This window comes from Poecilia mexicana, unplaced genomic scaffold (genome assembly GCF_051168715.1).
Source record: "Poecilia mexicana isolate PSO_F unplaced genomic scaffold, ASM5116871v1 scaffold_11, whole genome shotgun sequence".
Lineage (NCBI taxonomy): Eukaryota > Metazoa > Chordata > Actinopteri > Cyprinodontiformes > Poeciliidae > Poecilia > Poecilia mexicana.
The window spans coordinates 27,370,528-27,387,119 of NW_028263380.1; the positions used below are offsets into that span (position 1 = coordinate 27,370,528).

A 16,592-nucleotide genomic window follows, 5' to 3' on the forward strand; every position below is an offset into this window, starting at 1 on the left:
TTTAAATCTGAACCAGCTGCTGCTAACCTGCTAAACCTGCTAACCTGCTAACCTGATAAACCTGCTAACCTGCTAACCTGATAAATCTGTTAAACCTGCTAACCTGATAAACCTGCTAACCTGCTAACCTGATAAATCTGCTAACCTGCTAACCTGATAAATCTGTTAAACCTGCTAACCTGCTAACCTGATAAACCTGCTAACCTGCTAACCTGATAAATCTGTTAAACCTGCTAACCTGATAAACCTGCTAACCTGCTAACCTGATAAATCTGCTAACCTGCTAACCTGATAAATCTGTTAAACCTGCTAACCTGATAAACCTGCTAAAACTCGAGGTCTGAGCAACACGTCTCTGTTTCAGGCTCTAAATCTGATTTTCTGTTTCCCTGTTTGTGTCTGACGGCCTCAGCTCTCTGCAGCCGGTGTGACATCATCATCACAGCTGCCCTCTGATTGGAGGAAAACCCAGAGCTACAACACAGATTGTGGAGTTAATATACAGCAGCTAGAATCAGAACTAAACACAACATATTTTATTGGAAACATATTTCTAAAGGCTGTTGACACCAGAAACTCAAGCAATATGAATTAAGAATTTGAGTTATATGTAATAATGTGAAAAGATGCAGGGAAAAAGTACTGAACACAAACAGAGAAATCCATCAGCAGCTGCGTTTTCATCACAAATTTGAGTAAATCTTTAGTAATTTTCTAACCATGTCAAAAAACAATTTCACAATTTAAATGTTTAATAAACAATTAAAAACCATGTGAGAATAAACCTGCTGAGCTATAAGTCATTAGAAGCTTTCAGTGCCATCGTCCTCCAACGACTTCCTGGTTTGTTTTTCTCTGTGGTTTGCGCCAGCGGCAACATCCGCTGGCTGATCATGTGACTCAAGTGACGCAAAGAATGTTTTAAATTAAGCAAATTTAATTTAGAAAAATCTAATTGGACCAGAGAAAACTCATTTTTAAGAGTCTGTATGGTCAACCATTAATTGATTATTAAATTAGTTGACTTCAATAATTGATTAATCACAATAAATTGTTTCATCCCCACTGGAATCCAATTGAAAATATATGTAAAGAACTAAAAATCAGAGTTCAGAGAAGATCTAAAGTCGGTTTGTGAGGAAGAATGAAGCTGCTGTTACCAAGAAGCTTTGCTATAAATATCAGTATTTATGTTATCACACATAAACTCATTTGCTTTGGTTTGCTAACAAACACCTGGTGAAAATATCAGAAATGTTTTTACTTTGAACATTTTGACGTGTTGAATACTTATTTTCCTCAGCAGGTTTGTTTCTCAGAAGCTGACAAATGCTCTCTAAACAAAGCGCTCCCACTTTTAGCTCTGGCAGCCGGCCTCAGCCCACACAGAACCAGAACCAGAACCAGGCGTGAAGTCAATTAGACACGCAGAGGAGAAAGGGAGCTTCTTCACGCTGCGACACAATCAGCTACTGCAGCTCTGGAGAGAGAGGCTTTCTGCATCGATAAACTCACACACACACACACACACACACACACACACACACACACACACACACACACACACACACACACACACTCCACACAATAACACTCCAGCCTGCATCCAATATATCCAGTATAAACCAGCAGACAAACTGAACAAACATGGAGTCACTTTGCAGGAATCTGGTCTGAAACCACCCTGATCAACAAATCCAGACGACACAACCAGAACCAACCAGACCCAACCAGACCCAACCAGAACCAACCAGAACCAACCAGACCCAACCAGACCCAACCAGAACCAGCCAGACCCAACCAGACCCAACCAGAACCAACCAGACCAAACCAGAACCAACCAGACCCAACCAGAACCAACCAGACCCAACCAGAACCAACCAGACCCAACCAGCCAGACCCAACCAGAACCAGCCAGACCCAACCAGAACCAGCCAGACCCAACCAGAACCAACCAGAACCAATCAGAGCCAATGAGAACCAGCCAGAGCCAACCGGACCCAACCAGACCCAACCAGAACCAACCGGACCAACCAGAACCAATCAGAGCCAACCGGACCCAACCAGAACCAACCGGACCCAACCGGACCCAACCAGAACCAACTGGACCCAACCGGACCCAACCAGACCCAACCAGAACCAACTGGACCCAACCAGACCCAACCAGAACCAACCAGACCCAACCAGACCCAACCAGAACCAGCCAGACCCAACCAGAACCAATCAGAGCCAATGAGAACCAGCCAGAGCCAACCGGACCCAACCAGACCCAACCAGAACCAACCGGACCAACCAGAACCAATCAGAGCCAACCGGACCCAACCAGAACCAACCGGACCCAACCGGACCCAACCAGAACCAACCGGACCCAACCGGACCCAACCAGACCCAACCAGAACCAACCGGACCCAACCAGACCCAACCAGAACCAACCAGTCGGTTCAGTCAAAGCTTTCCACCGTTTGATCTTCGTTTCTCATGGACATACTGAAGAAGAACCGACTGGTTTGTTTACAGGAGAGCTGCCGTCGCCATGGCAACCCCGGCTCATTTCAGCCAATCAGAGAAAACCTGTTGACGATTTAAAAACCTGACTTTGTAGACAGATCTCTGAAGCTGCAGCTAAAGTTTACTAATCAATTATTCTGATGATTAATCGGATAAAAAATCTGCCACATTCTGAAGATTTTATATTTAATCACCTAAACTTATTTTATTCAGTATTGGAAATGCATCACACATAAAAAAATGATAATAATTAAAATGTTTTAAATAATAAAATCAACATTTTGTTGCCTGAAAGTTAAAAACTGCTTTTCTTTAGAGAACATTTGATCATTTGCACCAAAGATGAATCTGCAACTGAAAACACAAACATGAGAAAAACACATCTGGAGCTGATCTGGTGATTGATTGATTTATTGATTAACTGCAATACAATCAGCTACTGCAGCTCTGGTCAGGATTAACCAGCTGATCATTAAAGTGTTTCATAGATTTCTCTCCAGAACCTGAAACAGATCTGGGTCCAACATGTTTCTGGCTTCAGTACCGACTGAATATGATTGGATAATCAATTAGTAAACCAAATGTTGATCATAGCTGGTTAAATATTTAGCTTACTAACAAAATGTTCAGGTTGAATTTTCTAAATACATTCATTTAACTTCAAGCTAAGCATTTAGCTTGAAACTGAATATTTATCTTTCTATCTATAGATTTAATTTGAAACGGCGACATTTATAGATGAGTGAACAACATGGTGAAGATATGACTGGAAAATTAACTCCTGTATTTTCCTAACTCCTAAATAATCCAAATTATTGCTGGTAATTTCTGACTGAATCTTTACAAACACTCCAGGCGCTCAGCAGTAAAGTTGTTTATTGAACAGCAACAAATAGAGGAGAAAACGGCTCCTGATGTTTTTGTCTAACTGGCTGAGTGCTTCTTTCAGCAAATGGTTTTTTAAAGTCTATATAATCCAGCTAACGATTAATCAATCACTAAGTTAGATGATGATGATTATTATTATATTATTATTCGATTAATTGCAATTAATCAGTTTTATTAACCAATTAATGAACCTGATTTCATTCATCAGTCCTATTATAATGATTTAATCGATTCAGCTTCAGATGGAAAGTTTGCAGCCTGGTTGGTGCATGAGGCCAAGATAGCAGCAAAGATTAGCAAAGGTTAGCAGAGGTTAGCAAAGGTTAGCAGAGGTTAGCAGAGGTTAGCAAAGGTTAGCAGAGGTTAGCAAGCACTAGCAAATATTCTGGAGGTTCATCCAGAGCCGCCAGCCTGGTTCCATCTCCATCTGGTCGCTTTGTTCTTTGACCTAATTTCACTAACAGAATGAAAGACATTTGTTGCTTCAATTAAAGCCATAAAATCTCTGACTAACTGTAATAATTCAGACAGAAGCAGCATAATCCTCAGGATTATTATGGATTATCTGTTGGTGATGCTGTGTCCTGTTTCCTTCACTCTGAGCTCAGATCATCCTGTCAGTTTGATCCATGTTAAGAAATATCAAACTTTTTCTCCTGACTTCATTTGGACCCTGAAGCCAGTTTCCATGACAACCACTGCGATGGTTAGGGGCTAAATGACTGAATAGTCTGACTGTGGATGTTTTCTGGTGAAAACTCCACAGCAACTTTTCATGTCATCCATTTTAGGCTTGACAAACAGGTTTCTGGTCTATTTAAATCTTTTACTGCTCAGCCTCAGAGAAAAACCTTCAGATCCAGTAAATCCTGCCGCTTCTGTCTCCAGTCGTGTTTCCGTCTCTGCAGGGAGAAACCGGCGGCAGCTGCAGCTCCTTTTCTCTCCGTATTCTGCTGAAATGTGCCGTTTATGTTGGGATTTCTGTGGTTTCTGACATTTTTGGTGTTGGGTGCAGCAGGGCGGCGACACGCTGCGCTGCATTTGATGCGTGTGTGCGGCTGGATTCATGTTTCTGTTCCGGGATCCCGTCCAGATTCCAGGTTCTGGAACCGGCTGCTGATGTGGCGTCTTTAACAGAACCGACCGGGTCAGGGTTCGGGTCGGGTTCGGGTCAGAAACGCTACCGGGGCGCCAGCAGGTCCAGAACCAGAAACACACAATCGGAAAAACAGGTTCTGCAGCTCCGAACCGGATCAGGACAAATATGATTGGATAATCAATTAGTAAACCAAATGTTGATCATAGCTGGTTAAATATTTAGCTTACTAACAAAATGTTCAGGTTGAATTTTCTAAATACATTCATTTAACTTCAAGCTAAGCATTTAGCTTGAAACTGAATATTTATCTTTCTATCTATAGATTTAATTTGAAACGGCGACATTTATAGATGAGTGAACAACATGGTGAAGATATGACTGGAAAATTAACTCCTGTATTTTCCTAACTCCTAAATAATCCAAATTATTGCTGGTAATTTCTGACTGAATCTTTACAAACACTCCAGGCGCTCAGCAGTAAAGTTATTTATTGAACAGCAACAAATAGAGGAGAAAACGGCTCCTGATGTTTTTGTCTAACTGGTGACCGTCTCCTCCCAGAGGGGAGCACTGATGCATGATGGGAGATAAAACAGAGGCGATGAAGGCAGAGCAGCGAGGAATCAGAGGCAGCAGCGGGACTCCAGGGGAGGTGAGATCCTCTAATTAAACAACAACACGAGCAGCGAGTGTGACTGAACTGTTGAAGTCCTCAGAGCTGCACCAACACGCAGCATCCAATTACTGCCGAGCCTCAGATCCCTGGAACTGGATCTGAGGGCTTCATTAGAGCAGCGAACATCCGACTGGTTGGTCTTTAGCAGCGACCCGCTCGCAGCGGGAGGTCCGGTTCCGTCACACATCACACTGGTGGCACCAGGGAGCGCCGGAGAACGCTCCGATAGGTCCAAATGGAACCAGTGCAGAACTACTTACAGAACTTTGGATCCATTTGGATCAACTGCCCATTTTTACCGTCTTCACTGAAAAGAAATTATAATTTTTATGAGATTTCTTTTACTGATGTGTTTTTGACCCAAATGACTTGCCATACATATTAACTCTGCAAAGACACAGAATCTTACCAAGTATTTTTATCTAGTTTGTAGTGTAAATATTTTAGTGAACTATCTAACTTGTAAAAGTAATTTTTTTATCAATATATAGAAACTTAAGTAAATAATTATTTAATATTATTGAAAAAATTCCAGTTTCAGATTATTTCACTTATAATATAGTAAAACTTTTTAACTGAAATAATCTGAAAGTGAAACTTTTTCATCAATATTAAGGGATTATTGACTTAAAACAAGTTCAGATTTATTACTTTAACGGGTTGGAGTTGAAGGTTACTAAGATATTTACAATGAAGACAAAAGTGACTTTGTCAGATTTTATGTCTGAATGGCAGAACCAGCCGGTCCGTCCGAACCAGATCAGGTCTGATCAGAACCGCTGGCGGCTCCAGGTCCGAGGCTGATAGCTGATTGGTCCGTTACCCAGGTGAAGCAGAACAGCCAATCAGAGGGCAGCGATAAGCGGCTCAGAACGTGAGGCTTCACTTCCAGAGGGAGCGAAGAGGAAGCAGCTAGAGGTGATGACCTCACTTCCTCCGGTTTCTGGGGAAACGCTCAGATTTCCTCCAGAACATTCTGCGTCTCAGAGCGGCCATGATGAAATCTGCCTTTGATCTCCTGTGGAGATCAGGCCGTTTTCATAACCGACTGACGTCATCATGACGACGCTTTTTACCATGTGTTGTAAACAGGAGCGGTGACCAGGTTAGCTCCCAGCGCTAGCCTGATGCTCATCAGCATTCCTGCTCATCTGGAGCTTTTAAAGATTACTCCAACTGTTCAGCTGCATCTGTGTTGTAAAATCATGGGGGGTAAAATGGTGAACGTCTGTTTCCAGCTGAGATCTGCAGAATCAGGAGGAAACGCCAGAGGGCGCCGGCGGGAATAATCTGAGTTATTTAGCCTCTTAGAACCGACAGAAACCAGGAATTATGTCTAAAAGTCTGACTTCTACTCGTCTACAAATGTTACAGTTCAAAAAATACTTAGTTAGCAAGCTAAATATGTAGCTAAAAATAATAATATTTTTTATTTTGTAAAATTATTTTTTATATTATCAGTTATTATTATATTTTTATTTGTTAGCTAAATAAACATTTAGCTTTGAACGCAATATTTTGCCAGAGGTAAATGCTCTATTTATTTATAATGACAAAATTAAATGTTTATTTTTATATAAATAAATAATTAGCTTGCTAACTAAATATTTAGCTTGGATATAAATATTAGCTAACTACCTCTTTAGCCCTAAATGTTTATCTTGCTGCTGGTCTGTGGGTCAGAGGTCAGCGGGAGCCTGCTAACCGCCATGATGTCCAGATTGAAGCAGAGACTGAGGAATGGAGAGGAAGTCGTGTTTCATCATCAGCTGCATGCTGGAGTGAGCCGCCGGTTTGTGGGTTCAGCAGCGTTTGTAGCTGAATGTTCAGATCATCCATCAGATCGAAACCTGCAGGCGAGACGTTTCTGGAGCAACGCAGAGAATTTGATTCCTCCAAACGTTTCCCATTCATCAGGAGGAGATGGCCATCTTTAAAGCCTCATGAGTGATTCATCATCCTCTGCTGCGCTATCTGGGGCGCACACACACACACACGCAGGCACACACACACACACGCACGCAGGCACGCACACACGCACGCACGCACACACACACGCACCCCCCCCCACGCACGCACACACACACGCACCCCCCCCGCCCCCCACACACACACACAGAGACGAGGCAAACAGGAATCTAAAATTCTCCATCCATCCATCTGAAGGTCAAATCCGGGTCAGAACCTCCTCCAGAATCTGATGTTTTATAATCATCAGTCAGCCCATCAATTGCCCCCCACCGGGTAAATCCCAGTTTAGCCCTGTTACCCCCCGCCATTAATACCCTATCCAGGAAGTTGTTCCGGTTCGGTTCCCCTGCAGGGAGGAAGTGCCGCTGAGCACCAGCCAATCAGAGCGCTCTGCTCACACCAAAGCAGCTGATATTAAATAGTTTTTCCTCTGGTTGGAGGAGCCTGGTGGTTCTGACCCGGTTTCTCTGAGTCGCTGGGCCCGGTCTAATCGCTGCAACCCTTCCTCTACTAGGTGAGGATGCAGGGGTCAGAGGTCGTTGAGGTTTAACTAGCAGAGCTGCAGGTTTCCACTCCAGCTGATCCAGACAAAGAGTCGCATCGGCTGCAGGGATTCCTGCTGTAATCGCATAAGCAGCAGGGGGCGCTGCTGGGGCCATGGGGGGGCCGGGCACAGGGGGCTACAGAGGGCTACAAGGGGCAGGGGGTACAGGAGGGTGCAGGGGGCTGGGGGGCTGCAGGGGGACTGGGGGGTTACAGGGGGCGGTGGGGGTTCAGGGGACTGGGGGGGCTGCAGGGGGACTGGGGGGGCGGTGGGGGTGCAGGGGGCGGTGGTGGTTCAGGGGACTGGGGGTACAGGGGGCGGTGGGGGTGCAGGGGGCGGTGGGGGTGCAGGGGCTCATTATATTTATTATTTTTCAGTCTGCAGCGTTTCTGTTTCTGACTTTCTCCATTTTTCCCTCTGATCTGCAGAATCTCATCGTTATAATTATATGACTATCAGTCATAACCAGGCTGAGCAGAACCGAGCAGAACTGTGTCATGGATCTGAGCTGGTCGGGTTCTGTTGCTCCTCCTGCTGGTTCTGGACCTGTTGGGTCGCTGGTGGTTCCGGTCCCTTCAGGTTAATCTGCTGGCAGCAGCTGCAGCCGCTCATTAGCCTGAAGGGACCCAGTAAGAACCTCAGGCTGCACCGCGGGTCACTGGGACAGAACCAGAACCAGGAGGAAGCTCTCCATGTTCATCCTCCATTTTTAATAAAATCCACATCCTGTGAAAACCACTAATGATGGTTAGTGATCAGAACCGGAACCAGTTGTGATCCACTGGTTCCGGTTCTGATCCAGTTGATCACAATATTCTCTTAGAACGGCCTGGACATGCGGGTATCAGAGGAACAGAACTGGTTCTGTTTAAATCCCACAGGGCTCTGGGTTCGGACCGGTTCTTTTATCAGAATTATGAATCTGGAATCATATCAGATTTATATTTATCGACACGCAAAGGGTCAAAAGGTTCTCAAAATGGTTTACTATGTTACATATATATATATATATATATATATATATATATGATTCCTATTGTAGAAAATCATCATTGTGATAAATGTTAATAATCTGCTATTAATCTCCAGAATATTGTCAAAGTTAGAAACATCCTGTCCAGGAGTGATGCTGGAAAACTGACCCGGCCCACATGGACCTACAGGTAACCCGCCCTGACTCCGCCCACTACCCCCACCCCGCCCTTACCTCTCATACTCCAGGTTGTCATGGTCACATCGGGCGTCCTTGTGTTTCTCCCAGTCCTTCCCGTGGCGGCAGGTCGTCAGGGAAACGATGTCCTTCCCGTTGTGGATGTGATGCAGCGCATTGCGGGTGTCGGAGCCGATGCCAGTCAGGTAGCGCTTCCCCTTGAACATGAGCAGGTACTTCCTGCGCGGCGGCGTGGTGTTCCTGAGCAGCCAGCCGCGCTCGCCGCCTTTCTGCGGGTGATCCTTGGAGAAGAGCGGGATGGAGACGTCGAAGCCGGGCCGGAAGTGCTCCGTGTTCAGGCTGGCCTTGGCCAGGATGGCCTGGCCCACGTTGAAGCCCAGGTCCTCCGTGTAGTTGGGCCAGGTGCCAGAGTACAGGTTGAAGATGAGGTGGTTCCGCCCGTCGTTCCAGGACGGGAAACTGCGGATGCGTTCGTCCATGTTGGGGACGAACTGCCCCGACAGCTGGTCCCGGTCTAGAGTGTCTATCCCCAGGACGAACAGGCAGGCCTCCCGGGGGTCCGGCGTGTAGTAGCGCGACTCGGCGATGGAGGTCAGGATCTTCCTGTAGCTCTCCGACACGCGGTCGCCTTTCTCCGCCGGGTAGATGTAGACCCGGAAGCCTTCCCGCCCTCGGCGCCGGCACCGCGAGAAGTCGAAGCAGGTGTCCATGCGGCAGCGGCTGTCTCTGTAGACGGTGGACCAGGCCTGCCGCCGTTGCCGTGGCGACTCGGCCGAGCCCGGGTCGGTCTGCAGCTCGTCTAGGTGGGCGTAGCGGGGCAGGAAGGCCCGGTCGGTCCAGTTGGGCCAGGGTCGCAGGACGTCCGAGCGGTGGCGCGTCAGCAGGCGCAGCAGACGCAGCTGGACGCCGCCGCCGCAGTAGAACAGAACCAGCCAGCAGCAGGCGCACAGGCCCAGCAGGACGTACTTCTTACGCGCCTGCATGGGGGCTCGGGCCCCCCGCCGGGCCGGGCCGGGGCGGTCCGGACTCTAACAGCGGGGTCCGGGCCGGGGTGCTAACATGACAGCCGCTGATCCAGAACGATCCGATCTGAGGTTCTGATCCGCTCCTGCTGCCGTCCGGCCGCGCTCTGGCTGATGAAGGCCGGCTCCCCGCTCCGCCTCATGCTGACGCGCGGCGCCACCTGGACAGGAGAGAGCAAACACAGACCACATTACTGCACAACAAGGCTGCTGCTGTGTGGCTCCGCGGGCCGGACCGGGGGCTGGACCCGCTCCAGCAGCAGAACTGGAACCGCTTTGATTCTCTAACAGGATCCAGTTTGATTCAAACATCTTAAACCAGCCGGGTCCCCGGAGGAGAGCCTGCTGCCGGCAGGGCAACCAAACCAGGACTGACACCTCCCTCTGCCAGAGGTGGAGCAACTTCCTGACCAAACGTCACATCGATTTGTCAAAACATGGATTTACAAATACCAATACTTAGTTTGAGGCAGAGTTAATTAAATATTTTGGTTGTTAACTAATAATTTGAAGCTAAATATTTATCTGGCATTTCTAAATGAATGAGCAACACGGTGGAAATGCTCCAGGTTTTCCTCTTAGAACAGGATAAATGACCAAAGCTGCTGCTGTCAACTTTTCACTGTAACTTTACCAGCAGCCCATAAACATCAGCCAATAAAAGCCATGGAAACGGCTGGTTGCTAGGAAACGATGTAATCCACACGATGCGTGATGTCATCAACTGTATAAAAATAAAAACATAGTTCGTGTTCTGAAGTAAACATGCTTCAGTTTAAATGTCGATGAGGGTGGAGCAGCTCAGCAGGAGGCCTAAAACCTCCGCAGAGGTCATAACTGTCAGGGGTCAAAGGTCAGCAGGCCAGAACCAGAACCGACTACAGAGAGTGTACCACCCAGTCTTCAGAAAGCAACAGAAATCATAAGAAATAAAATGAGATATTTCAGAATGAGGTCCAAACAGGAAACAGGAAGGGAGGAACTGGGAACGTCACACTGGGCCCCAGTTTACCGTTTAAACAGTTGAACAGAACCAGGTCTCTGTGAGTTTCAACGGTTCTTCTGCGGTTCTTTATTTACACAAACTTTCCCCCCATTAACTGTGTGTGTGTGTGTGTGTGTGTGTGTGTGTGTGTGTGTGTGTGTGCAGCTCCCCTCCTGCCAGCAGTCACACAAAGGCAGCTTTCAGGCCTCACCTTCACATTCCTCCTACCTGCCCGGCCCGCTAGCAGCTCCACAAACAGAACCGGGTCAATCGGCGCCAGCAGAGAACACTCAGGCTTAACGCCGACCTGATTCTACTGACCGACATTCTGACCCGGCTTCAGACTGCAGAACCAGAACATCTGGAATGTGGAGCAACAAGCTTCCATTCAGAACCACCAGCACATTCTGGGGATCAGTTCTAGAGGTTCTACAGGACAAACCGGGTTTTAGCAGGTTCTACAGAGTTCTGGTTAAAGATGGAACCAACATGGATCAGAGGTCCACTCACCTTTTCAATGTTGCTTCAGTCCAAATAGGTTCTGCTCAGCTCTCCTGTGTCTGGTTCCCTCCATCTTTGTTCCCTCCATCCTGGTTCCCTCCATCTTGGCTTCCTCCATCCTGGTTCCCTCCATCTTGGTTCCCTCCATCCTGGTTCCCTCCATCTTTGTTCCCTCCATCCTGGTTCCCTCCATCCTGGTTCCCTCCATCCTGGTTCCCTCCATCTTGGTTCCCTCCATCCTGGTTCCCTCCATCCTGGTTCCCTCCATCTTGGTTCCCTCCATCCTGGTTCCCTCCATCTTTGTTCCCTCCATCCTAGTTCCCTTCATCCTGGTTCCCTCCATCCTGGTTCCCTCCATCCTGGTTCCCTCCATCTTGGTTCCCTCCATCCTGGTTCTTGTCCTCCATCAGTTGCTGTTCTGCTAACCTCAGCCTCTTGGGAATATTTCTCTTCAGATGATTTGGGAATGACCTTTGACCTCTCACCTGCTTCTCTAAGGTCATTGCTGATGTCTTTCCATCGCGGCGTTGTGCTAACTCCCTGGAGCTCCAGATGGCGCCGTGTTTCTGTTCACAGATTTTCTATTTCAGCTTCATGTTGATTCATGAATTTATCAGAATTCCCGCTGAAGGAAACCATCTGGTGTCTCCATTCTGTCCTCATATTCATGAGTCACAGAAAGACCGGCTCCAAAGGGTTCTGGATCGGCTTCTTTCGTGACATATGCTGGTTCTGGTTCCGGGTGGTCGGGTTAGAGTCCGCTTCCAGCTCGGTTCCTTCAGGGACCTGATTCCTCATCAATTATTCAGCTCTTGCTGCAGCTGAAGAATTGATTTTCCTCCCTGCTGTTCTCCTCCTGCAGCCGAAGATCCAGAGAATCGTTTGACCGGGTTTCAGTAATCAGATTACAGAGTCGGCCCAGGTGAAAAACTCAAGGAATTACAGGTTCTGGTCTCAGACAAGCAGCTCGGAAACCCGAGCAGAACCGGGTCAGAACCACATCGCTCGTAACGGTGACCCAAAACAGAAACTCTGATTTTAAACATGGAGTACCACAAGGGCCGGTCCTTGGACCCATTTTCTTCTCAAGACATCCCCCCACTCCCCTCCAGGCTTTACTTGCCCCCCCCTCCAGGCTTTACTTGCCCCCCTCCAGGCTTTACTTGCCCCCCCCTCCAGGCTTTACTTGCCCCTCCCTCCAGGCTTTACTTGCCCCCCTCCAGGCTTTACTTGCCCCCCTCCAGGCTAAGCATCATTTATTTATTTAATCTAAAGTTTTTAGGCAACAGGGACAGTAAAGACGGTTTATGCTAGCTTTATAGTTGACGCATTGAATTGGTGGCACCACTAATTTGGCTGCCGTTGCCTGTTGACCTCCCGCTATTATTTTGAAATTATGGCGCCTGCTTGTACGCCTACAAATTTTTTATAAGTTTAAAGTTTTCAACACAAAACCATGGACTGCCCTAGCGCTCCTACCAGGGACAGGCTGCTTAAATGTTGGTAAAACAAAGTTTATGGTTATTTTGTAGCAGTAAAAAAATGTCCCAATGCTCAATTATATGTTAAAAATTTTAGATATAAAACAAAAATCAAGTTTTAGAAGAGTTCTCATTGATCAACGTCTGTCGCATATAAATCAGATGAAATATTCAAAACTCTCGGTGTTTTAATGAAAGTGAAAATGCCTTGCATGTTCTGAAAAACTCACTGATTGCTCCATCTGCAGCATATTCTGCATAAAACATTTTAAATCAGATTGCAGAAGCTAACTCTAAGCAACCAAACATAAAAAAATGAAAGGCAGCTAATGCTAAACTGCAAACCACACAAAAATTAGCAGAGGCTAATGCTAAAACACTAAACATAAGAAATTAGCTGAAGTTAATGCTAACCACTGAGAAGACGCTTCTCAGTCTGAGTCTCATCTTCATCTCCTTCCAGTCGATGTCGGTGAGAGAATCGCTCATATCGAAGTTCTCCGTTTCTCATTCTGCTGATTTTTAAAGTTGTGTGATCAGTACCAAAGCCGAAAACAACTAATGTGACATAAAGTTCATCCAAGTCATGGAAATGGGAAACATTTTATGGCAATAATTGGTTTAAAAGGCTCAAAAACAGCAGCCATCTTGGAAAAATGACCTTCTTCCTGAAATCCAAGTGGCTGATGGGAATTTTTATGCTTGTATCAACACTAAGGATCCCAACAGCAAAACGCTGATGGAGGCCAGTGTGTGTGTGTGTGTGTGTGTGTGTGTGTGTGTGTGTGTGTGTGTGTGTGTGTGTGTGTGGGGGTGTGTGTTTTCTCTGGCTGCAGCAGATTAGTTCAGTTCAGATGAAAACACGGAGCTTGTGGTGAGGTGAGCGGCTCAGAGGAGCTAAAATTAAACGGGGACTCTGTCATTACAGCCCGACTGGTTGGGCCGGTTCTGGTTGGACCAGGTCTGTTTGGATCAGGTCTGGTTGGGCCGGTTCTGTTTGGACCGGGTCTGTTTGGATCAGGTCTGGTTGGACCGGGTCTGTTTGGACCGGTTCTGGTTGGACCGGTTCTGTTTGGACCGGGTCTGTTTGGATCAGGTCTGGTTGGACCGGGTCTGTTTGGATCAGGTCTGGTTGGGCCGGTTCTGGTTGGACCAGGTCTGTTTGGACCGGTTCTGGTTGGACCAGGTCTGTTTGGACCGGGTCTGTTTGGATCAGGTCTGGTTGGACCAGGTCTGTTTGGACCAGGTCTGTTTGGACCGGGTCTGTTTGGACCGGTTCTGGTTGGACCGGTTCTGTTTGGATCGGGTCTGGTTGGACCGGGTCTGTTTGGACCGGGTCTGTTTGGATCAGGTCTGGTTGGACCGGGTCTGTTTGGACCGGTTCTGGTTGGACCGGTTCTGGTTGGACCGGTTCTGGTTGGACCAGGTCTGTTTGGACCGGTTCTGGTTGGACCGGTTCTGGTTGGACCGGGTCTGTTTGGATCAGGTCTGGCTGGACCGGGTCTGTTTGGACCGGTTCTGGTTGGACCAGGTCTGTTTGGACCGGTTCTGTTTGGATCGGGTCTGTTTGGACCGGTTCTGTTTGGACCGGGTCTGTTTGGATCGGGTCTGGTTGGACCGGGTCTGTTTGGACCGGTTCTGGTTGGACCGGTTCTGTTTGGACCGGGTCTGTTTGGATCAGGTCTGGTTGGACCGGGTCTGTTTGGACCGGTTCTGTTTGGACCGGGTCTGTTTGGATCAGGTCTGGTTGGACCGGGTCTGTTTGGACCGGTTCTGTTTGGACCGGGTCTGTTTGGATCAGGTCTGGTTGGACCGGGTCTGTTTGGACCGGTTCTGTTTGGATCGGGTCTGGTTGGACCGGGTCTGTTTGGACCGGTTCTGGTTGGACCGGTTCTGTTTGGACCGGGTCTGTTTGGATCGGGTCTGTTTGGATCGGGTCTGTTTGGACCGGTTCTGTTTGGACCGGGTCTGTTTGGATCGGGTCTGGTTGGACCGGGTCTGTTTGGACCGGGTCTGTTTGGATCAGGTCTGGTTGGACCGGGTCTGTTTGGACCGGTTCTGTTTGGACCGGGTCTGTTTGGATCAGGTCTGGTTGGACCGGGTCTGTTTGGACCGGTTCTGTTTGGACCGGGTCTGAATGTTTTCCATCCCGCTGTAAATGGGCCGAGCTCCATTATTTTAGATCAGTGAGAACTTTCCAGATGGAGTCCGGTCCGGTCCAGTGGTGGCAGCATCATGCTGGGGGCTGTGTGAAGGTGAAGAACCAGAGTCGGGTCCAACACGGATCCATCCAACTGGACCGGTTCTGGACGGGCCCGGTTCCAGTCCAAACACCTGAGATTCAGACCTCAGAGGTTCTGATTAAATGTTTTTATTTTCATCCGGAACCAGAGCTTCAGACCCGGATCAGATGCATAGAACCAGAACCTCCTGAGGACCTGGAACATCAGGAAGAGATCCAGTTCATCAGAACCGGTTCTGATCCGCAGCTCTATCCCAAAGAATCAGTTTTTCCTCCTGGTCATTAAAGGCACCAACAGCCAAAACCTTACTGGACCCGGTCAGGTTCAGTTCATCTTAAAGACCCGGTTCTGAAGGAACAGAACCAAGTGTTTCTGGGCTGAATGACCGGTTTCATTTTGGTTCAGAAGATCCAGAACCACCTGGGTTTCTGGACCTGATGGCGACTTCAGTCCGCGGTGAGCAGAACCTCCAGAACCAGAACCTCCCACCTCTAAGCTTCCCTTGATAAGTCCTGTTAAATTCTGTTCCGGTCGGTCTGGACCCGTCAGACCAGAAACCTGCTGAGGACCAGCATGCACTGCGGCCCACCTCGCGCTGGGTCAGAACCTCAGAACCTCAGAATCTCAGGTGAGATGGACCGAACCACAACAAACTAGAACCTCTCAGATCTGACACTACATTGGACCGGACCTCAACAGAACCGCAGCATTTAACCCGACAGAGGAAGTCTTACCCGTGCCTGGTCCCGGTCCGAACTGCCTGGTCCCGGTCCGAACTGTCCTGAGATGAGCCGGTTTTCCTTTCAGAACCGGGGGTTCCGAGGAGGTTCTGCGGTCCAGAACCAGCGGAATTAAAACTGCCCGACAAACCGGGCCCGGATCTCCAGGTCCGTCCGACCCGGTTCGGTCCGGTCCGGTCCACCTCTCCTCACCGTCTCCGTTCAGGCTCCGTGGCCGCGCGCGCCGCCTCCATCACCTGCTGACAAAGGTGCGCTGCTGGGCGCGCGCACTGTGTTGTTGCTGCGGATAGGAAGCAGCGAATCCGAACCGGAACCGAACCGATCAGCGCAGACAGGTCTGATCCGCGTGCACAGGAGCGCGCCTCCTCTTCCTCCTCTAGGATGAGAGTCCCTGCGCGCGTGGGCCGTGCTCCATCCTCATCCTCAGCCCCCGCTCTGACCCGCCCCCCCGGCCGCAGCTGATTGGTTCAGAGCGACACGCAACATCTGGACGTGACCTGCGCAACTGGAGGGTCACGCGCGGCCGTGGAGGGACGCGGAGACTCGTGACGGCGGCTCCTTTAAAGGAGGAGGAGTCAGGAGGAAGAGCTCCGCGGCTCGACAGCGCCACTCTGTGGTCGTCAGCAGCTGCAGAGAAAAAGCTCCATGATTTCTAAAAACAACAAAGATACTTATAGGAAACCAACATACCGGAAATAAACAGAGAACATATGGAAATCCATTTCTGCCATTAAAGACGAAGTAAAAGCCCAACAGGAGGTCA

At 48.3% G+C, this 16,592-nt stretch overlaps 1 protein-coding gene across 2 annotated transcripts in view; it reads right to left on the bottom strand.

Moving 5' to 3' along the window:
- Nucleotides 1-16,306, bottom strand: part of ext1c (exostoses (multiple) 1c) — a 34,387-nt gene extending 18,081 nt beyond the window's left edge. Inside the window, exons 1-2 of one of the 2 annotated variants that reach the window (XM_014973097.2) lie at nucleotides 15,824-16,306; nucleotides 8,894-10,040 (exon numbers count right to left, since the gene is read on the bottom strand). In XM_014973097.2, coding sequence (XP_014828583.2) covers nucleotides 8,894-9,840 — 947 coding nt within the window. In that variant the 5' untranslated portion in view covers nucleotides 9,841-10,040; nucleotides 15,824-16,306. The remainder of the gene's footprint in view (nucleotides 1-8,893; nucleotides 10,041-15,823) is intronic. The other variant, XM_014973099.2, reaches the window with a different exon arrangement.
- Nucleotides 16,307-16,592: the final 286 nt, after the last annotated feature.